This window comes from Dendrobium catenatum, unplaced genomic scaffold (assembly GCF_001605985.2).
Source record: "Dendrobium catenatum unplaced genomic scaffold, ASM160598v2 fragScaff_scaffold_1191, whole genome shotgun sequence".
Lineage (NCBI taxonomy): Eukaryota > Viridiplantae > Streptophyta > Magnoliopsida > Asparagales > Orchidaceae > Dendrobium > Dendrobium catenatum.
Genome location: NW_021319653.1, coordinates 337,746 through 361,210, shown reverse-complemented (window position 1 = coordinate 361,210; position 23,465 = coordinate 337,746). Strand labels below are relative to the sequence as shown.

The 23,465-nt window shown below is 34.4% G+C and overlaps 1 protein-coding gene and 1 long non-coding RNA gene across 3 annotated transcripts; both read right to left on the bottom strand.

The window, feature by feature from the left end:
• Positions 1-2,889: 2,889 nt before the first annotated feature.
• On the bottom strand, positions 2,890-18,752 carry LOC110114287. 2 transcript variants are annotated; one of them, XR_003702196.1, is made up of 4 exons: positions 18,099-18,752; positions 3,916-4,420; positions 3,611-3,842; positions 2,890-3,541 (listed from the first exon to the last, which is right to left on the bottom strand). It is a non-coding gene; the product is annotated as an uncharacterized LOC110114287 (long non-coding RNA). The 2 variants fall into 2 exon arrangements; XR_003702195.1 differs by lacking the exon at positions 18,099-18,752 and adding an exon at positions 15,096-15,311.
• Positions 18,753-21,990: 3,238 nt separating this feature from the next.
• On the bottom strand, positions 21,991-23,163 carry LOC114580674. The gene has a single exon (XM_028698965.1). It carries the CDS (start codon positions 23,161-23,163, stop codon positions 21,991-21,993), a length of 1,173 nt encoding a protein of 390 aa, XP_028554798.1.
• Between the last annotated feature and the right edge of the window lie 302 nt (positions 23,164-23,465).

The following is a 23,465-nucleotide window of genomic DNA, read 5'->3' as shown; positions in this document are numbered from 1 at the left end:
AAAAGTTATGTTATGTTTCATATTTTCTTTGCTTAATTTAATTGTGTAGTTGCGCACTCACTTTTTAAAATCAATTGTGATTTATGCCCTCGATGGAGGCTGTTAAACCACATTGGCTTTCGGCTCATCCACTCCACGCTCCAAGCTTTTGGCTGTGCTCACAGGGAACGTTTGGCCCGCTGCACTCATGAAGCATTTAACCACTTACTCACATAATTACATATCTTTAAAAGCACCTGTCCACTGTTACAAGATGTCTCCTCTTAAGCTTATATATACCCTGTAAACAGTACCAGGAATTAAGGAAGCTTCATAACTAAAGTTCATCTTCAGTTCTTTCTCTGCCTGTACCATATTCTTATATGGTATCAGAGCCTAAAACTCCTCACGGCAACATCCCGCCATGGCAGACTCGGGAAGCACATCCGACAATGTTCAGGCCAGGTTCCCGCATCAAAGTCCGATGATCATCGAGACCACCATTCCGCCCGCCCTGAAGTTCCTGATTTCTAACCTCAAAAACATCATTCACATTCACCTCAGCTCCGACAACTACCCCATCTCGAGGCTTCAAACTCTCAAAATCTTCTCAGCCAATCGATTCGACGGCCATCTCACCGGCACCTCAAAATGCCCACCGGAATACATTCCCTCCACCGCCTCAGGCATCATCCTGAACCATCTGTATGCTTCCTGGTCGTTTCTCGACCAAAACCTTGCATCAGCTCTATGCTCCACCATTACAGCCCCCATACTACCATACATTCTCAATCTCTCAACCTGTCACGAGATTTGGCTCACACTCGAGAAGCGCCTTCTGCCCTCCAACCGCAGCCGCGTCATCCAACTCAAAAACGAGCTGTACAACGTCTCCATGAAAGACCTCTACATGTCTCAATACCTTAACCACATCAAAACAATAGTAGACAACATCTCTGCTGCAGGCTCTGCAATCGATCAAGAAGATATCATCTTCTACATACTCAATGGCTTATTACCATCCTACTAGTCCTTCAAAACAGCCATACGAACCAGATCTGAGCCCATTAGCCTTGATGAACTCTATTCTCTCCTATGCAGTGAAGAAATCAACTTAATGATAGAGCATCTCAAGCTAACATCGGCAGATACACCAACTGTGGCATACATAGCAACAAGAGGTCGCAACTCCTCCTATCGCGACCGCGGCGGAAGCTACAGAGGGAGGTGTGTGAGCTGGGTGATCGGGTAGTTGAGCAGTGGGTGAAGGTGGAGTTTGTATGGATGTGGGAGTAAGGAGTAGTGGTGATACCGAGGTAGAGTTGGGTTTGCTGAGTTGTGTAGTTGAAGTTTTGGCATAGGGAAATTGATCTGTTGTTTGTATTGGAATTGCAATGAACATTTTATTTTTGTATGAAAACTAAGTTCACTCAACACTATTATGATTTTGTTTGAAACAATTTTTTTAGTGCTTTCTAAAGCAACTTTTTACTATTAAATTTCTAGTTGAAAATATTTTTGTGCTGAAAAAATTATTTTAAAAAATAGTAAAAAATATTATTATAAACAAAGCCTAAAAATATAGTTCAGTATCAATTTTTGTGAAATTGAGTAAATTTATGATTTTGAGCCATTGTTTTATGATGAGATGATGTACATAAAAATATTTTATAATTGTATGTTGAACAAATTTAAAAGCAGCAAATTAATGGTTGTTCTGTATAAAATTCAAATCGTATGACGATGGAATCTGATCACAAATATTGGTCTTTGTACGCATAATTTGCGAAGATATTGGCGTAGGCTTGTTGCAATTGAAAGTTGTTACAAAATTTGGAAGAGATTTGATTTGCTTCCGTATTTTTATGACTTAATGTGATAATAAAAATATGAGACCATTTTCAAGGATCATTGTTAGGACAAGGCAAATGGTCTCAAACAGCCAGATGTGACAAACTTTTCACGAAAATGCAATGGAATGAGCCATCGAAAATCAGTAGTAAATTAGTAATGCAGTTAAAGTAATTGAAAATATTTGGGGGCAATTTTCTTGATACAGTTATTGTATAAAACGAAATTAACTGTAAACTTAAAAAAATGCATATAACTAGTTTAAGTCCCTGTTTTAAGCCGCAATTGGAGCTAAAGTGGCCCAAACTAGACACCACTTAGGGTGCATTTGGAACAGTGACAGCTGTCGGTAAAGCAGGTTATGAAATTGTTGTACAAAAAGTTGCGTTTTGAAATTGCTGTATAGAAACCAGTGCATTTTGTTTGGGCAGTATAAGTGTCAAGTTGTTGTGTTGCAGCTATATATAAATAAATTACATTTATACCCTCATATGTATTAAGATGAATAAATTTTATTCAAATATAATTTCTATTCAAAATTTGATGTTAACAAACTAACACTTCTGAATTAAAATCAAATTATTTTATAAAATATTTTATAAGTTTATATATATAAATACTATAAATTTTTATTGACATTGTTCTTATCATACTTCGAAATAATTTGTTAAAATTTTGGACTCTCCAATATTACTTTATACTAAAAAAAAATGTCTCGTCATAATACAAATATGTTCTGATTTATATTTTTTGAAAAAATATATCAACAAATTTCTTGAAGAGACAATTTTTAGTTTATTCTATAAATATAACAAATCTCAATATCATAAATATGATATGAACAATCAAAAAAATATTTGCAAACAATTATGCTAAGCTAAATTCTCATCTGTATCAAAAAAATTTACAACTCAACAAATTTCTTTGCTCAACAGGATATTCAGATAATCATTTTTAGTTAAAAAAATAGTTCATTTCATGTCCTTTTATCATTTGTTATTGCTATAAAAATCAAATCATTCTTTAATTAATAAGTTAAATGTAAGCCCTCCAACAAAGTCAATAAACTGCAATACTTTTTCCCTTTCTTACTTTCAATAGAAAGTGATTCTGCAACAAATTCTTAAGACACCTAAAGTGAAAAAAAAAATCAACAAAAGATTCACAAAATTAATCAAATAAAACTTAACATACTTTCAAGCATAAAAAACTTTCTAATTCATCTCATCCATCAATGCATCTGTGATTTTCTCTCTTAAATGGACCATCTCCTCTGCTCCTTCACCATCTCGTACCTCCTAATTAAAATCATTCCCTTCAGTCTCTACTACTGATTGTCCAATTCTATACTCATATGCCTCCTCTGGTATATATGTTCCGTCGGCATCACATATATTAAAATCAGGGTCTTCCCGACTAGAATGTCGACGTATGTAATTATGCAATGCCATTGTTGATATCACTAGTTTTATTTGTTTTTTGAATGAATATGTAGGCATATCTCGTAATATGACCCACTTCTTCTTCCAAACACCAAATGATCTCTCAATTACACCTCTTAAAGAAGAGTGTCGCTTCTTAAGAGTTTCTTGCCTCCCACGTACTAATTGGCTTCCTCTTTCAAAATCAGGTATATGATATTTGGTATCTGAAAATGGCTTCAAAAATCACCGTTGCATCGGATAACCAGCATCGACAATATAATATTTTCCTGTTATGAAGTACATGTACTTTAGTATAAGTTCTACTACTACTAACGTTACAACTATATAGAACGTACCAGGAGGTGGCAAGAAAAAGTTATTGAGCCTATTACGAGCTGCAAATTTAAAAATGCGACTGTCATGTGCACTTCCTTCCCATCCTGCCATTATAAAAGTGAAGCACATGTTGAAATCACATACAACCATAATATTTTACGTCGTTGACCCACATTTTCCTATATAAGCCGCTTTCTCAGCATTCGAAACACGAGCATCCATATGTGTTCCATCGATTGCTCCAACACAGTCCTATTTAAGAAGTGATGATTAGGTATTATATTCATTTAAACAATTCATATAATATGATAATTTAAAATTTTACCTTGAAATACGGCATATATCGATTATCATACAAAATATTCATTGGGATATCACCAAAAACAGGATCGATAGGCTTGATCACAGAACATGAAAATTTCACCAAAGCCTCCAATCCAATAGAGAAATACCTACTGATTGTCTCAGTAGAGTGTTGAAACCGCTCACATGTGGACCTTATTGATTCATTATGCGATAAAATATATAAAGTCATTGCAAGTACTTCTGTGCTTTTTGTCCTTCATGATCCATGGAGATGATGAACACATTCTAATTTATACAATAGATCTAAAAAAATTGTTTGAGACATACGAAACATATTATGAAACCTCATTGGATGACCTTGTAGTAGCTCTCAAATCCATTTGTCTCCTCTAGATGATTATGTCATACACGGTGTCTTGCAAATATATGTTTCATAATACTCATTTATAACACATATTGCTGCAAGTATAATCTTTTTAATATTTGCAATATCATCTGACTCAAATTCTCATTACATTCCATTCCTGCATATAGGTAGTAATAAGTATTAATAGATTATTTCTATAAACAAGTATTATGCTCTCTAAAATAGATCATAGCTTGTAGCAAAATAAAATATACAGAAATAACCTAGGTGAACTAAGCATTACCATTAATACTAGATCATAGATGAAGAATTACACTAAAAGCAGATAAAATATAAACCAAATAATACATAAACAAAAATATAAATACAGAAACTAAAATCAGCAATCAATATTTGTAATATATATAAATTGGTGTGCTCAACAAGTACATGACTGTGTGCTACGATACTTCACACATAGAGCTACAACATGTTGTACACATGTAATAATTCCTCTTTTCAAATGGGACATCTTGCTAGTGCGCAACTTTGCAAATATTAAAATTCCAAGCAAATAGCTAAGTGGGTATAAAAGTATTTGATTCCATGTATATTTAGTCACTAGAATTTTGGTCGTGATTAGCTTGACGGAGGAATCTTCAGAGGTTTCAAACGGGTAATTTATTTTTGAAGCCAAACATTTGAGTTTTTTAGCAGTGAAAAATTTTCATCAGTCACTCCAATTGATTCTGATGATAACTTTTGATATACTCTCAGATTTAAGCCTTAGCTAGAAATGCTTTTGATAATACAAATTGGTTCTAGAATTAGATCTATTTTCTTTAGTATTTGGTAATGTTTTGAAGAGTGTGTTTATATCTGCAAATAGCGAAAAAGGTTTTCACAAGTTCACTTTTAGATCTTATTATACACAGGATCTCCAGGTGGAGTTTGCCAAGATCTAACAGTTAGCCTGGTGAGGTGAAAATTGCGGAAAGTTTAGAGGCATCAACAACTAAGCTTGCATTGAATAGGTCTAAAACTGAGAGAAGAAAGCAAAATGTTTGGCGTACAGACCCTGCAGCACAGCTATTTGATGATAAAACTTCAGATAAATATTTCCCTGCAGCACAGCAAGCAGTCGATATATTACTCACTCTAGTCGATAAGGTTGCATTTGTCGATGACAGGCATGCACATATCATCATACCAAATTAATCAAGTTGGATAGAATGCACTAAGTATAAGTGTGGTCAACTTGGCTAAACTCAAATTAGGCATAATACGTTTGAAAGGATACCATATAAAAACTAGTTTCAAAGCAGACTTGAGAGGATTTGATTGACACAATTATCTACATGCTAAAAAGTTATCCCCATTATACAAGGCGTGTCCAACAATTTCAGGAGAATACCTCCTTTGTAAGAAAACATCATTGATATGAAATCTAAAAGGTGATGCAATGCATAAAAATTAAATATGAAATATGTGGCATCTATCTACACTGAAAGGGTGCAATCACATATCAACTTTGAATTATCAATACACGTGCTAAAGTATATGCTTCTGATCACAATTACCAAAAAAAACATCACCAAATCTCATATAACTCAGAATAGTCTGCAAAAGTATTCATATGGGAACTAAAATGATCCCAATACTGAATAATGAAAAAAAAGATATAACAAAATGTTCAATTGTTCTAGTAAAAAGGACATTACAAACTGTTAAAAACAACATAATCAAAATACAAAACTAATGTATAAAACACATTAACTAAACCACTGTTTTTTTAGAAAAACATAAATATCTATGAAACTATGATGTTGTATCATGATTTCCGTAGTAGTATCGAAGATAAAGAACTCGTCAATCAGGGCAAATTGACATAAAAATTGCTCGCTTCGTTGGATCCTCGAGAAGCTTCGTGGAGAACAAATATGGTTACATGTCTTCAAATACTTCAGTCGTTTGTTCAAGCACTTTAATGGCCTCAGAAATGGAGGATTTCTCGAGTTTTGACTTTGTTGCATTAATTTATGAGGTAATATTGGTACAAGAATTGACAAGTTGAGTAATTTGACTTCTTAGAAATATTGAACCAAAGATTTTCTTCCTTCTACCGATTGACGTTGTAGATGAAGGACGTTTCAATTGGCTACAGTCATTAATGCTTTTAAGATTTTGTGAAGGATCTTCAAAAGACTCAGAACCTATATCAATGTGTTTAGAATCTTCAATAACATTTTCATTGTGAAGTCCCTGGTTTGGAGTCCAAGCATGATTACCGGTAGCAACAACACCTAGGAATATAAGATCAAGCTTATCTTCTAGTTCAGGATCAATGCCGCAGTATCTAAATTTTTTTGCATTTGGCACAACCTATAAGGAAAAAATTTATTTCAAAAAAGTAAAAAAGTATAATATGAAGGCTGGAAAAGACAAATATATGTAAAAGAATATTTACCTCTAATTTCTCTTTCCACCATTCATCAGGCGCGTCAATGGTTTTTTTTCTAGGATCCCAACAAAGTCCAGTGGATCACGCTTCAATTCTTTCCATAATTTCCAATTATTTTTTAACTGATCCCAGTTTTTTTAACTGAACTTTTTCATAATCTCTTCTAGTTTTTTTTCAAAAAAATTCTTAATTAAATTCATCCAACCCTCTTTATTGAAGTGTGTAGTTAGTCGATTGTCAAGTTCAATCTTTCTTAGACATAAATCACATAAAATAATCTTCACATCTTTCTCCCATGTTGTGGAAGATCCGCCATCTTTTGGTTTACCCATTGAATTTCTTAATTGCTGTATTATAAATTAACAAATTATAATAGGAGGAAATATGCAAAGCTATATAATTGATTATTGTAGCTAGTAATTAAAAAAATAAGAGACATCTTGCATCTAAATTTATTTAAAAAAATTAAAATATAAAACAAATTTAAATTTGCGTCTGTCATGTGCACTACCCTCTCATTGTCAGAGTTAAAAGAACTTTAATAACTAATGCATTACTCAACTGTTTAATATTCTATAATTCAGATTCTAAATCAAATTTAAAAATATTACTATTTATGGAGAAAGAGATGAAACCCTCCAATGATTCAACTTGAAAATGTTTTGGATTTTTCCAAGCATTTTGAGAAGGAATAGGAATATGATTATCTATTGAAGTGGCAGTCTTCTCGTTAATAGCTACAGAATTCGCGTTTAAAGGATCTTCAGGGACAATTTATTGAACAGTAGTAATGCAACATTCATCAAGATTTTTGAAACGATTCATTCAATTAACGTTTTTGAGAACATTAGTAGAATTCACTATTGCACGTATTGATAGATTAGCAGAATTTCTAGATTTAGAGAAAGGATCAAGTAGCATGAATTGTGGTTGCAGAAGAAGAAGGGACAGAATCTTCAAAAATTTGAACTCTTTAACAAAATCAACAGGATTTTTAGCAGAAATAACCTCCTTTCCATTGGAAAAATTACAAAAGACTTTCAACATAGAACAATTAGGATCATTAGAATATCCACTTTCCATAATTTTGATACTACCATAATTCTTAAAAATGGAATTGCTGCTAGCAACTCTATAAATAAGGATTCTTCTAGGAAGACCTCTTATGCTGTGCATGCTACTATTTGTGTTTCTATACCCATTGGTGGAGTAGAAAAGGAAAATCAAACTGAAGACAATAAGAATGATACAATCAACTCTTTTGAGTTAAACTTAAAATTTTTAAAACGAACATAAATTTTGGTGACCTTCACAATTTAACATAAATCTAACAACTAAAAGAAAACCCCTTTTAAAAAAAAAAAATTCCATGTGAAAGGGCAAAAGAATGGTTACCTCATAGTGAGCAAACTCCCTTGCTTAACTTCCAATCTGACATGCAGGAACTTGTCGAGAGTGGCAGAGACGACCTCCTAGGGCTTCGAGTAAGATAGGTAAAGGAAGAAAGAAAGGCTACCTTCACTGCAAGCAACCTCCTATCATCGGTCTTGGTTCATTTGAGTCACAGTGAGCGAACTCCCGTTTTGCTAAACTTCCTATCCAACAAGAAAAACGTTGTCGAGGGTGGCGGAGACGAGTGCCTAAGGCTTGGGAGTTGACAGCTACAAGGAAGGAAGAAAGCCAACCTTCGCGGCAAATAAGCTCCTATCATCGAATGCCGAGCGAGCGAAGTGAGATGAGACGGAAGTGGAGTGGCCTAGTATAGAGGAACTTTGCGAGGCAGTAAAGGCATTAACATATTTATCATATCTACGAACAGCGGGAAGCAGGCAAATTGCAGGAGGCTTCTTTCGGACGTGAGAAGCAACCACAGGTCGTGAAATTGTCGAGAACAGAGCATAATCAGGCCATCCCAAACCACCTCTCGGTTGTGTTTGGTAAAGTACAACAACAAAAAATCCATCCGAAACACACCCTTAAACTGGTGATTGGACCGCACCTCATATTAAGCTCGTTCCCCCTGTTGCTTTCCTCATCCAACTCCTTCTCATATTTGTCTCTTGTCATTCTTCTTTCTTATCCTAGCTGCATTACTCGGCCGACCTAAAGCCTCCGTTGCCGGATTTGGCCCAAGCCAAAGGAAAATTTGCTTTTTTTTTTTCCAGCATTTTGACGGCTGAGCAGGTATTTATTTTAAGCAAAATGAAATGTCTACCGAAAAATGTAGATCTAGGGTTTCTAATTTTTTTTTAAGAGATGTAGATATGAAAATGCTTTATGGTGTCCAATGCTGACCATTAAAAGAGAAACATAATACTTAGTTAAGTGTTGTAGAGATCGAAATGCCTAAACCCTAAACCATTAGTTACACTTCCATCTAGCAGTCCTCTTACTTACCTACACTCACTTCCGATTAGAAGCTCCGGCGGAGGATTTCTCAAGGTGATACCGTCGATTCCTCACTGTGACATGATGCTCCGGCAGTCTCTTCTACCTTGTAATGCATAACACCAACGGCTTCCTCCCTCTCGCGAGTCCAGGCGCCTGAGGCAGAAGAAGGCCTACGTTAAATCACGAGCGGTAAAAATGTTTAAAGGCCAACTATAGTTGGGAATGGGGACTGGAGGGAACTGAGGCCCAAGCCCTAACCTTGTATGTCCTCCTCCAACAATGGCGCAATCTCCTTCCACTACTTGTGATTTTCACTCTTCTCCCATCTCTGCATCCAATGCATCTGATGTCTCCGATAATAATCTCCAGCATTTCTTTGTTCTCCAAAAGGCACTGACTCGAAAATGCGAAAGAAAAAGCTCCTCAACATTTCGGAGAATGAAAATAAAGATTGATATGTTGCTTTCTTCTCCAATAAAAGTCGCGCAAGAAGAGAATGAAGCTATCTATGAGCAGCTTCGCCTAGAAGCCTTTGAAAATACTTGGTCGAAGATCAATTCTACTATCGAGGAAGTTTTAAGGGAGATGAACCTTGCTTTGTTCGAGGAAATACACCAGTGGTTTTTTGAGTAATTCTCCACCATCAGATCCGCTAGTCTTGTTCATATAATGAAGCCATATCCGATAGCAACAGAGGCCACATGTAAAAGAATGCCAACTACATTGATCTTTACAAAGAATATTGAGTTTGTTGATGATATGCTAATGTTTCAAGATCTTAAAGGGTATATGCAGTCTAATGGGTGTCATACAGCTTTTCTCTCAGCATTGGATATCTCCACAAAGTGTGGTATAGGAAGTTGCCTAAGAAGTTTATATAAACAACTTGTTCCAAAGGCTTCAGATGTTGTTGATGTACCGTTAATAGCTTCGTGGTATTGCAAAGATAAGAATTATGATAAGCCAATTATTGTTATAATTGAAGACATGGAGCAATGTGATAGTGAAGTCCTGGTTGATTTTATTAAAATGCTAAGTGAACGGGTGATGAAAATTCCAATCATTTTCATACTGGGAGTGACTACTTCTTTTGATGCCCTGAGAAAACTTCTCCTGTCAAGTGTCACGCACTACTTGCTGCTTTGTAAGTTCACACTGGAATTTCTCAGAAGAAGAATGGATTCTCTGATTGAGTATGTTCTCGTAAGAACATCTTTTGGGTTCTTTTTTGGCCACAGGTTTGCTTTATTCTTGAGAAACCATTTCCTTAGACATGTGGAACGATAACCTCATTTTTAAAGGCACTGAAGCTTGCTTGCATTAAACACTTAAGTGGGGAACCTTTAAGTTTTTTGTGCCCGGGCATGCTTCATGAAGATTGTGAGGCTTTCTGGTCTGGCAAGTGTGAATCATTATCTGAAGTTTTGAGAAGTTATACTTTTGATTTACCATCCTGTCAAAGGGGCAAAACCACAGGGGACAATAATCTTGCACAAGGCTTGTCTAAGTTGAAGTGGCTGCAAAACAATTGGAGTTATGTAGTTCTGTGCCTGTTTAAAGTGGGTAAAATCAGCAAAATTCAACTACTAGACATATTTTTGCGAGGTCATTGATCCAATATTGTGTAGTGAAATGGCTTTAGGTCAGCAATTGTTATCACCATTGACTGCCTCCCATGAATCTGTAAATGGTGGCTTCATCTCTCAAGCTATACAAAAGGTTAGGGAGCTTCCTTCTGATTCCCTCTATCAATTGCTTGGCCAGTGGAGCCTTCACAATGAAGAAGTAATTGAGATGGACAAAGAAGTGAAGGTAGTCCATTCAATGAGAAATCTTCCAAGTGATGGTCACACTTCAAAAGAGAGACATACGGTTAATATTCATGGGTGTTTGGCATGCTCAGCAAGGAAAAAGGGCACACCATTTTTGAATGATGAAGCGACAATGCTGCTAGTTAAGCTACTCATAAAATTTTTGGTGCCGATTGAAAATGTACCTTTCCATGAAATTTTCTTCTTCAAAGATGTTGCTTCTCTAAAGTCATCTCTAATTGGGGATCCGAGAAGTGTCATATAGGATGACCTTTTGAAATCTAATGGGTATCTTCAGAGCACCTCCTGTAGTAGAAGAGAGCATGTTTTATCCTCTTCCATCCATGATACTGCTATCATGTATAGTCTTGCCCAAGAGTATGTTGACCTAATCAACCTCCATGACTGGTATTATTCTTTCAAAACAAAAGTACTAATCTCTAACCCTAAAGTCAAGCGTAAGGCCCAACATTCTCTTGCCTCTAAAAAGGGGAAATCTAAAGGACTTGGGAATGAAGTGTCCATCCAAGCAAGGTTTTGCAAAGCAGTCACAGAGCTACAAATCATAGGCCTAGTTCGGATGCCGAGCAAGAGAAGACCATATTTTTTGCAGAGAATTGTGTTTAACCTTTAGTCCATTGAATTTTTTGAACGAAATGTGAAATTAAAAGCCAACTTCATAGGAAGTGAATTTCTTACTATCAATTCTCAATTTCATTGTTGCTGTGAGGCAATAGCCCTGCACATCTTTTATTTGTTGTTCCTACTTCCGGTCCCTAATACTTGGGCTAAAATTTTGTATTTTTTATTCAGATATGCAACTGGAATTATCTATTTCTTATCAGGATAAGGTTGTGTATTCAACCTTTCCTCAAATTTCAAATTAGTAAGAATGTTCATGCATTAGGTAACACCTTTTTTAATTTTCTGAAGGCATAAAAAAATGTTACAGATATGAGAATGGTTTTACCCTTAGAGATATGATACGAACTAAGCATATACATGAAAGGTTGGAGTAGCTCTAGTGGAATATAATATTAGGGAGAGTCGCCTTAGATGATTTGGTCACATAAAACAGCAGTCTTTCGATGACACAGTTAGGAAAATAGAGGTATTAGGTTTGAATTATCTTAAGAAAGGTAGAGATAGACCTAAAAAGACTTTGTTAGAAAATATTAAAAATTATATTTCTTTATTAGATTTAAAGTAGAAATTCACTTTTAATATAAAACAATGGATAAAAAGGATTCATGTAGATGACCCCATGCAGTGCAGCAAAGGCTTGATGTTGTTGTTGTTGTTGTAGATGTGGATATGAATTTTTTTTTTATTGTAGAGGAATGTCGATTGGGCTTGATGTTGTTGTTGTTGTAGATGTGGATATGAAAATTTTTTTTATTGTAGAGGAATGCAGATTGGGCAGAAACATCATATGCAAAGCTAGTTAAGTGGTAGAGATTTTTTTTTTTTTTTTATTTTTTGGGGGGGGGGGGGGGGGGTAGGAGGGTAACAATGTGCTAGATTGTTATTAAGTAATTACTTATGTTGGTTGATTTAAAAGTACTGTAGATTGGAAACCAATCTTGATGGAGAACGTAACAAATAATGGGCACTATGATTATTCATGATTTTTTTAGAGGTTATATATAAACAAGGTGAATGTTTGGTCAAATTAATTAGTGATATTGTTAGGCTTAAATGATTCATTATTTTGTCATCAAATTGATAATCATTTTAAGAAGCATTTTTTATATTATATTATATGTCGACTTTTATATTATTAAACAAAAATTATAGATTAAATTTAAGTTTTAATCAAAACTTTTTTATTTTTAGACATTAACTTCTTCATCATTTTTTTAAGATCTAAAATCCTTCATCCTCACCAGGAAATTAGTGGATGGTACAGAATAATACGGTCAAGATCAAAGTGTTTCCTATGAACATCAACAATCTCACTAATTTCTCTTTTATGTCGTATTTCATGGCATCGCATCTTGAAGAAATTTGAATTTTCAATCAAATAATGATCTTGTGCAGAAAATTTCTCTTCTCCATATTTCCTTCCAACCACGCACATTTAGAAAATCTTCCCATCTTTTTGTCGTCCAACCATTATAACTTCAACATGCAAATTAAAATAAAGTATCCAAACTTCCATCTACACATGCATACAATACCAAAATATTTCATTTGCCTTCGCTTTTAGCTCAAACAGAGTATCAAAAGCCCTTGCTATACAGGCCTGCATTTGTGTTGTTGATCTATCATTAATGCTTTAATAAGGAAGCCGAGAACCTTCTCTAAACTAGGTCAGCGCATCATGAAAAAAAAGGGAATTTTTACAAACATAACATCTAAAACTATTTGAAAATACATATTTAACATCTAAACTTCTATTTTACTAATATACCACCTAAAATCCTCTTTTCCATCTATTCTACAAACCTATTGAAGCGATGAGATACTTCTATTCACTATGGAGCATGCCATTGACGGGGAAGACAATCTTGATTGTTCTTTTTGACGGAAGGTTTAAACGGAATGTTAGATTAATTAAAAGATGGGTTTTATGTATATAGCAAATATAAAAGGTTAGGTTATATTGTAAATATGTATTTTTAATAGTTTTATGTGTTATGTATGTAAAAATTCCAAAAAAGGGGATTTTTACATAACACTAAATGAAAAGAACAAACACTGTTTTGAATGTTTAACTACAACAGTAGTAGATTGGATTACAGCTTAAATAATGCAACAATTACTGGCAGGATGAACATCTACAAAATGACTATTTTTGTGTAATCATGCACCTAATACAGGATCATTGATGATATGCCTTTATTGTTCCACTACTGCAAAAAATAGTTGGATATAGCCTGTGGGTCTCCGAAAGAATTCTGCTCGTGTGGATTCGAGTTAAAGGGTACGATCGCACTATCCCGTAGGACAAACGGTCGTAAGGCCTTTACAATCGACACAAGCAGGCCAATGGAGAGCAGATGGAGTATACATACGATTAGCCATGGAGGGTAGCGGCTTTCACCTACCACCTCGATGGATAATAATATGATATAAACCCTAAAGTTCCACGAGATTTACCCCATTCGATACATCAGCTCGAATAGGATTTATTTGATTGTGGGGATCAGTTTCCTACAGGCGCAAGCCCCCGTAGTTAATTACATCTTAGACCTCGGTCTAAGAAAACTCTCGATTAAGGATGTTGTATTATTCACTTCTTAATTTGGTGCACAGATAAAGTTCTTAAATTTATTCCAAAGATCCCTTCTATTTATCTTTTAATGATGATTAGACTTTTTTGAATGGATAAAGATATGATTAAAATTTTGAGTTTAGAAGATCAAAGATAGGATTACTATCCTAAAGGAAATGACAGACTCAAAAACAGATGAAAGAGACAACTGAGGGGTGTATAACCTGGCTATGCTTGCCTGGAGTGAGCTGCCAATTAACATCCTAAACACAATCAATCGTTCTATATGTATACAAGATAGGAGGTTCTATCCTAAAAATTAAGGATGGTGTAGTTCAAAAAGGTTTCAATCAGAGACTCTACAATAGCACAAGAATGTACCTAGCGCCATGTTATGATGCATGAAACAGATACAAAATATCCCTTAGGCTTAGTGATGTAATGTATGCATGTAAGTGAAGTGTAAGTATGAAGTAAGAGTGTGTAAAAACAAATGCATGCATGACATCCAGAGTAAGAAAAAGTAAATAAACACACCAGATACCCTCCAGGCAAGGTATCTGCACAGAAAACCATCCTAGCAATGCCTACTTCGTGTGGGAAAACAGTGATGCCAATGGCACAATGGGTGGCCTACTCTACAGGCCTAAATGACCCTAATGACCTCTAAGGCTCACAGAAGGTGGGGGGTATCAAACCCAAAACCGAAAAAAAACAAAATCTAACGATGCCCACTTCGTGTGGGAAAAACAACGATGCCCAATGGCACAAATGGGTTGCCTACTCTACAGGCCTAAATGACCCTAATGGTCTCTAGGGCTCACAGAAGGGGCAAGCTTTGACCTATAAGGCAAAGCTTCGTCATGAACTAACTAAGGACTGGCTACCTAAACATGCTAAATACCTATTAACAAGAAGTGTGTGAGTGAAGCATTCCGATATATAATTAAAGTTTATGTTGCAAAAATTATACCTGACTGTGGCGCTGCCACTTAAAATCTCCAAGCAAACAAATTGTCCATTGACTCTTGATCGTGCAAGACCCGATGTACCTGGCTGTGGCGCTGCCACTTAAGAGCTTATAAGCAAATGATGCAGCTTGATTCTTGATCGTGCAAGACTCAATATACCTCGCAAAATAAGATAAAGAAAATACATACATAAGCGTAATGTCGTTCAGAAAAGAAATGCAAGTAAATAAAAAAAAAATATAACTAATAGAAAATTTAAGATTAGCATTTATAAAGTATGTGAATGTTATTGCATAGAACACAAAATAATATGCGAGTTAAATGTTATTCAAGATTACCAAAAAAAAAAAAGGGAAGCCTATTGTTATTATAAAAAAAAAAAGTACTACACTAACATGTATATTGAGTGTTAAATACAACTCAACAATTATATAAGAATTAATTTCCTCAAATTGCTTTGAATTATATGATTACAATAAAATTCGTATCTAATTAAGTAAATGATATAATAAATAAACATTCATTATAAAATTAAGACATAAGATGCTTTGCAAGTATTTGCCAATCATGCTCAATTACCTACTTTTCCCTAGTCATGAATTGTTGGATGACTTAGAAACTTGTATGTGAGGTGATAGCAATATATAGTTTAAGACATTTGAATCTTCAATCATTAATATACTTGCATTATTCTTATCATATTTGGAACAAAGATGCTAGTAGTCATCACGATTAAAATTTAGTGTAATAAGAAAGAAAATATACGTGCCCAGAATTCATTAACATCAAACTTATATACAGTCTCAGAGCGACAAATTTTTGTTTGAAACTTCACTATCTTAGCCACAATTTAATATTTTTATTAAAATGTTGAAGAATACATAAGCCTACAATCATCACAATTTAGTATGAAATGTATTATCTTATTAGTCAAATAACAAAATTATCAAAGAAATAATAATAATAAAAATAATAAGAATGATAAATAAAGTAAGCTAAACTTTAGTTATTGGAAAAAAAAAAGTGACTGAAATTAAAATAGTGACACACATACAACTATCATGATGATTGGAGGGGTTCTATATCTAGGACTTGAATAAGCAAGTTATCTTCCTCTTTTTAATAGTATTTAGTAAGCTAATTTACGACAATGCAAGGCTATAATCAATCTCAAATCTATTATTGAGATAGGTATTAGTGGAATTTATGTGCGTTAGCAGAAGAATCTCACGTAGTATCAACTCCAACCCGCAAATTTGACTACAAATCATTTGAAGAATATATTTTAAGACTAAATTATTTTATGATATATATATAATATATATATATATATATATATATAATCTGATTACCAATCGAAAGATTTTAAGAAAAATAAGTAAACGAATCATGTAAGTCATTAACACTAACGAGATAACAAATGAGTTTCAGTTAAGTAAACAAACCTCATATAGTTTATGAGAACATATCTTACCAAGAAAATATTTGCATAAATGTATGATAATATTATTAAATATAAAAATTAAAAATAAAAATGATAATAATAATAATAATAATATAAAATTTTAAAAATAACTTTCCTTCAAAAATGATAGAGTATTGAGATAGTAGACTAAACATCTTAAAATTATTAGCATTGTATTCTGATGAAAGTAATCACATAATTTAGACCACTAAACGGGTACTTTTATAGATTTAATTTTGAAAAGAATATAACAGTAAAAATAATTCCAACAAAATAATGGTGTGAAAGCCTTTTTTTTTTAGTTAATGAAGATAAGCTTTCAGATGCTCAGTGTGCAATAACATTTATGTAACTAATGTCATTCAAAATATAAGTAAGAATATTACAAAGCAAATCCATGAAAGCATTCAAACTAGCTCAAATATTCCTCACGAGAATTAAACATACATTATGAGAATACGAATAACTCGACCATTTATTTATTTATTTTTTTTTTTTTACACTCGTTATTTAAATAAATAAAATTTAGACATATATGTTTTCAATATATATATATATATATATATATTCTTGATGTTTATTAAACAAATATATTAAAATCAAAACAAAGTTTAAAAATATCATATTTGACCATTATGATTTATGATGCAGGACCTAAATACAAATTTGCCTAAATGTTATCACTTTCTCACAATAATATATCTTAGTTAATTTACTTCCTCTTGCAGAAAGTCTAATTGAATTCAAGGCAATTAATTATCGACGATGACAAGGTTTCGCTCATGCAATTTAATATTATTTTTTTTTTTGCTAATCCACATCCACTTCGATAACAAGGGACTTAGGAAATTAATCACATCGTAATATACAACTTGAATACTCAAACGAAGTAACGAAAATTAGTTAAAAATTCATAATTTAATCTTAAGAAAAAAAAGTCTAGAGGAAGATGAATATTCAATTTTAAATTAGCAGATATATGAATACGGGTTAAGATTCCTAAAACATGATTTGTGTGAAATAAGATATTTATAAGAGTTCGTATGCCGAGATAATAATCCATTATGAAAGTATGAGCTTTGATCAATATACACAAATGCACGTGATGGAGCTTTAAACACCTACCTTTTTGACACAAATTTCTAATACAAATAAATCATAACATATTTGGTTGATGCATTTCATCAAACAGCTAGTAGGTGGTGCTTAGATAATGAAGGATGTAAGGCCATTGATTTGAACTTCATGCTCGACACAAACAAGCTACTGGTAATAGTACTTTGTCGAAGTTGATATGTATAACAACAACATTCCATGTTTCATATATAACATCGTGAAATAGTTCAGAAAAAAAAAATTATTTATTTATTTTCATAAACAGTTTTAAACTAATCAAATTTAGTCGATAGAAAGAAAGGAATAAATAAATGAATAAATAAAGCTCTGATAGTTTTAGATATGGTCATTTCCTCTAAAGCCTTACAATGCCATGACTCAACAGATAAAATAAAAAGAGTAGAGCAATAGGGAAAAATCTCACTTTTCTTGCTCGAGCTTGAAGAAACAAGGATAAGAAGAATCCTTCTTGTGGAGAGATCACGTACAGCTTCTCCTGCTTGTGGAGAAATCATGTACAGCTTTTAATTTTAGAATAGAAGCTAACCCAAGAAATTTTTATCAAGGTTTGCCTTAGCAAACACTAAGGCAGAAGATCGCAACTTCCTTCTGCTCGATCTTCTTCAATAGATTAAGTGGAAAAGCATATTCGTTGATCTCTAGGTCCATGGCTGCTCCACTTGGCTGCTGTTCTTTTGAGACAAAGGAACAGCTGCTGCTCTTGCTTGGCCGAATTGATGCCGATTTCTCTTCACTTCTTCCAGGAACTTGTGCAGGTAAGTGATAGAAGGGCTGATTTTGTTGCGGCATTTAGGTCCTAAAGCATCAGCCTTCTTGCTTTGAACTACTTCAGCCAAATGAAGAGAGACGGAAGGAAAGGTGGCCACTGGATGGTAGGAGATGGTGATCACTGGATGGTAGGAGATGATCGAACATGTGCTTGTAGGCTGGAGGTGTGGTCGAACTGTTGAAATCTAGAGAAGGAGAGCGTCATGGAGAGAAAACCCCTCTCTCTTTTCGGCTGCAGTCTTCCCCTCTTTTCTTTTTGGGTGAATCCCTCCCTCAACCTGAAAATGAGAGCTAAAAGAAAAAACCCCAAAACCCCTCATCCAAGGGTCCAAATTTAATCTCTTTTTGATGCCCTAAATCTAAGGGTTAAAATTAAATAATATCATTGACGAATTTCAACCATTAGATTTAGAAGTTTTTCTAGATTTAGGAAATGAAAAAGTAAGCCAAAAATGAACTTATATTTAAACTAAATATATATAAAATAATAATAATAATAATAATAATAATAATTAGAATAATAATTAGAATGAGATATTATTATATATTTTTATAGTATTATATAAACGTATTATTTCATATCCATATCTTAATTAAAATATGTTTTATTATATTTATTTAATAAACAAGCAAATAGAAGGTCTATTTTTATATTATATACATTTGAAAATAATGATAGTAATAGAAATAATGATCTAAACCTCTCTCCTCAACATGCATGAAATGGTGTCCGATCCAAGCGCGAAAAGACTCGTTGAATTCATCTCGACGAGCCGGATGTACTCAATCAGTCCATTTTTGCAAAACAAAGTTTCGATCAAAAGATATTGCACATAGAACGAACATGCGCGATAAAGGCCCAAATGCATGAAATCACATCGAATCGTTATCGACCCAACCACATGTATTTTAAAACATGATAAGAGGACAACATGTGATCAAAATGACTAAATCCTAAGGCCGACGATGAGCCGGTGTAGCATACGCAAGGTGACCTTTCATCAACACAGCGGTGCAACATACAAGTAGATGAATCGAGCTACGAAATACAAAAATGATAAGAATGTGCAAGTGGCCGGTGCCAAAAAAGAGGTCAACCAAATTACTCTATAGCCTCGATGAGGCTATTCTATTGTTTTTTATGCAAATATTAAATTATTTTTCCGACTCCTCATTCCTACGGCTTCGTTCGATAAATTTTCGTTTACAGCTAATATTATTCAAGTCTTGTCATAGCCTCTTTAATTTTTTTTTTTTTTTTTTTTTTTGGGAAAAGTAGGGCAGAGCCCAAATTTCATTGATGTAAAAAACTAGTTACATGTGTTAAAGAAGATAAAAAAAAACAAAATTGTGAGGAGCTGCTAAGGGCAACAAGAAAATGAGCACAAAAAGTGTCAAAACTTACACATGCTTGAAGAGATAAAAACAGGAAACATACTTGAAGAAACAGATCCCCAACAAAAACAGCTTGGGAAAAGCAGTACACCAGCCAAGAAGCCAAATAACACCCAGAGCAGATGGGGTTGAGTCGAAAAACGGGCTCATGATAAATCAGAAAACATCCTCAAGAAGGTGAACCCCGGGTTGCTAAAAATGCCTTCAAATAGAAAAAATGTTGCAAAATTAGTCATCCAGGGAGAAGGATGAGATCTGCACATCATCGACCCCAACCATAAAATACAAAACACTAACAGATACCCGAAATAGTGCCATAGTTCAAAGAGACGGAGCAAGACACAACAATGCCAGCAAGCCAACAGATCTCACGTAAAAGAAACTTCATTAGGACAATGAAATTTCATGCTTTTTCCATCTTTTTAGTTTAATAGCAACCACCTTTTTAATCAGAGTTTGAATGGTCCTGATGCTTTTGGAACAATTGACAAATTTTTGTTCATTTCTCTCCCTCCAAATGGTGTAAACAGCAGCCCAAAAGGTCAAAAGTTTAACAGATAAGCTACCAGAATTAGAATTGCCGCAATTTGATAGTAAATCAGAAATCTGACTTAAATTTGGCTCATGAGAAAAGTGTTTAAAGAAGGAAGCAGTGTAGTAATAATGCAGAAAGTATAATCACACTAAAAAAAACAAATGGGAGACACTTTGCGGGCAACTGTGTAAAAAAATGCATTGTGGATCCACCTCAATATTTCTCTTTCGTAAGGCATCAGTAGTTTTCAACCCACCAACAAAACATAGCCAGACATAAATTGAAAATCTTAAAACATAGTGTTTATACCATACCACTTTGCTCCATAAGGCTTCATCATCAAGTTTCTAAAAATCTTGAATGAAATAGTCAAATTTATAAGTGGCACCCGAACCCCAGGTAAGCATTTGTCCCGACCTTCACAAACAATAGGAATAGTGCAAATAGCATTCTGAATATTATCAGAACAAATAGGCTGAATTTTCCATTCCTCGTATTCAAAGAGAACATCCAAATGTGCAATGTCCGGAAAGAGACTGGTAAGGGAGTGATAATCACGAAGCTCTTGTATGCAAAGACCATTACACCAACGGTCTCATTTTAAGCTAATGGGACAATTATTAGTGATTTTAAAAATAAAGTTAGATTTAGCTCTCATGGTAGTGTTGCAAATTATTTTCCACATAGCCGAAGAGGACATAGAGGGGGGTTTCCAAGGAGAGCAATGATTGGATAAATACCAAGCAGATAGTGGTGAAGGCCATTTATAAATTCTAAGAATGAGGGAGCAATCATAGGCATATATAATAGCTTGAAAATCGGAATTCCAAGACCACCCTTATTTTTTGGCTTACATGTGTTAGCCCAAGATACCAGATGAAGCTTTCTAGCCTAAATATCTCTAAAAAATATAAATTTAGCTGAGAACTTAGCTTACTGCTTGCAACAAGATTTAGGTATAATTGCCCCACGAATCCACTAAGCAATAGTATTCCATATAGTGAACCTCAAAAATTATATCCTACCTGCAAAAGACAGAGACTTCGCTTTCCAACCCGAAAGGTTGTTAGTTATAGTATCAAGAAGGGGAGAGAATTGGGAGATAAGTGTTCTTTTAATGGAAATAGGAATGCCCAAGTAAGTGAAGGTAGTGCAGACATTATGGATGTGGATGATATCACAAATATTTTTGATGTAAGGAGAGCTCCCTTGCATAATGATAGAACTTTTATCTGGATTAATTATAAGGCCTGAGGAGTTGGCAAATTTAAAAAGAATGTCATTCAACGAAGGGGTGGCCTTTCCAAAAATGAGGACTTCATCTGCATAAAGGAGATGTGAAATTCTAAATCCATTAATATCAACAGGCTGAAACGGAGAGCCCTCATCCAAATTGTCAAAAAAACTTTATAAGGCATCCATAGCAACACAGAATAAATAAGGCCTGAGAGGGCACCCCTGATACAACCCAACCAAGGAGGCAATTCTACCAACCAGGAAGGAAGAAATGACAGGGATCTGAAGAGAAATGGGGTTAAACAGGTCTTGAAAATGGAAAATAACCTTTTGCTTAGCATTATCAATGTTCCCCGAGTTGTCACACAAAGCAGTATAAAAAGCAATTATTAAAGGATTTCCTCATACGGATTTTGGAATATAAAAATTTAAGGTCATCTTCCCCATCTTTAAGCCATTTGGCTTTGACCCTTTGTGACACCCAAGAAGTCCATGAGGAGGTTAAATATGTAATATCACCATTAGTAGCTTTCAAAACAACATTAAGAGTGGGATTGGAAGGATCACAATCCAAAAAATTAAGGAGGGGATGTTGCTTTTCCTGTAAGCTATGAAGAGATAATTGAATGGAATTAGCAGAAGCCCAATTTTTAGTCTTGACAGAAGCTTTCATCTTTCTTAGCTTATTAGAGAAATCCATCAGGGGATTGCCCTTAATAGGCTCCAAAAAAATATCTAACATAATGCCCCAGTATTCATCCTTAGAAGTCCAAAAATTTTTGAATTGAAAACGGTTACTGATAGTTTTGGAGCTTCCATCTTTAAGAACAATAGGGCTATGGTCAGAACACATAGGCTTATCAACAAAGTAATAGGAGAGTGGGTATTTGGCAATCCAAGCTTCATTAACTAAGGCCTTGTTTAGCTTAATATGAATGGAATTCTCAATTTGTTGGTTGAACCATGTATAAAAAAGACTAGTGGAAGAAAGGTCAATGAGATGATTAGCATATATGAATGAATTAAAATCACCCATACGACTGAAGTAAAGAGGGGAGCCTCCAGTCTTCTCATTTTGAAATATGCAGCAATTAAAATCTCCCATAATGATCCATGGTAAATCAGGAGTAGGAGTGTTGGAACAAAGTTGTTGCCAAAATAACAACCTTTCATCCACATAATTGGAGCCATAAACAGCACTGAGGACAAAGGACTTGGCCGGGCCATAAGAAACAAAACCAAAAATTAACTTTGAAGAGTAAAAGGTGGGAACAAAAGAGATTTTATCCCCCGCCCATTTAATCCATATCCTTCTAGAAGCAGAAAGATTAATATTATTGCAGTTGACTTCAGAGTCAAAAATCGTATGAGCAGCAATAAACCAAGGGTCATCCATAGAATTCAAGTGAATCCTATTATCCAAGATACAAATCAGATCCAGCTTATGAACTTTGATAAAATGCTTACAAGCAATAACTTTGCTAGGGTTATTAAAACCCCTAATGTTCCAAGAGGCCATGGAGAGGAGGATCATTGAGATTTGGAGGTGGATGGTTGAGGCTTCTTATGCTTGCCTCGGGTAATTTTTGCTAAGAAAGAGGGAGAAGGCTATGGTATGATAGCATCTTTAGCTTTTGGTGGATGGAAATCTTCTTTATCCTTAACCGAGTGATTTTCCAAATCATGGCCAATATTGGAGGAGCAAGCATATGTTTGTATATTCAAAAGAGCATCAAATTTATTAGGAGAAACAACAACAGTTGTCAGTTTTTGGGGTATGTACAGAGCGATGGAGTTAATAATGGTTTCATCTGTAGGGGAGTTGAGATTAGGGAT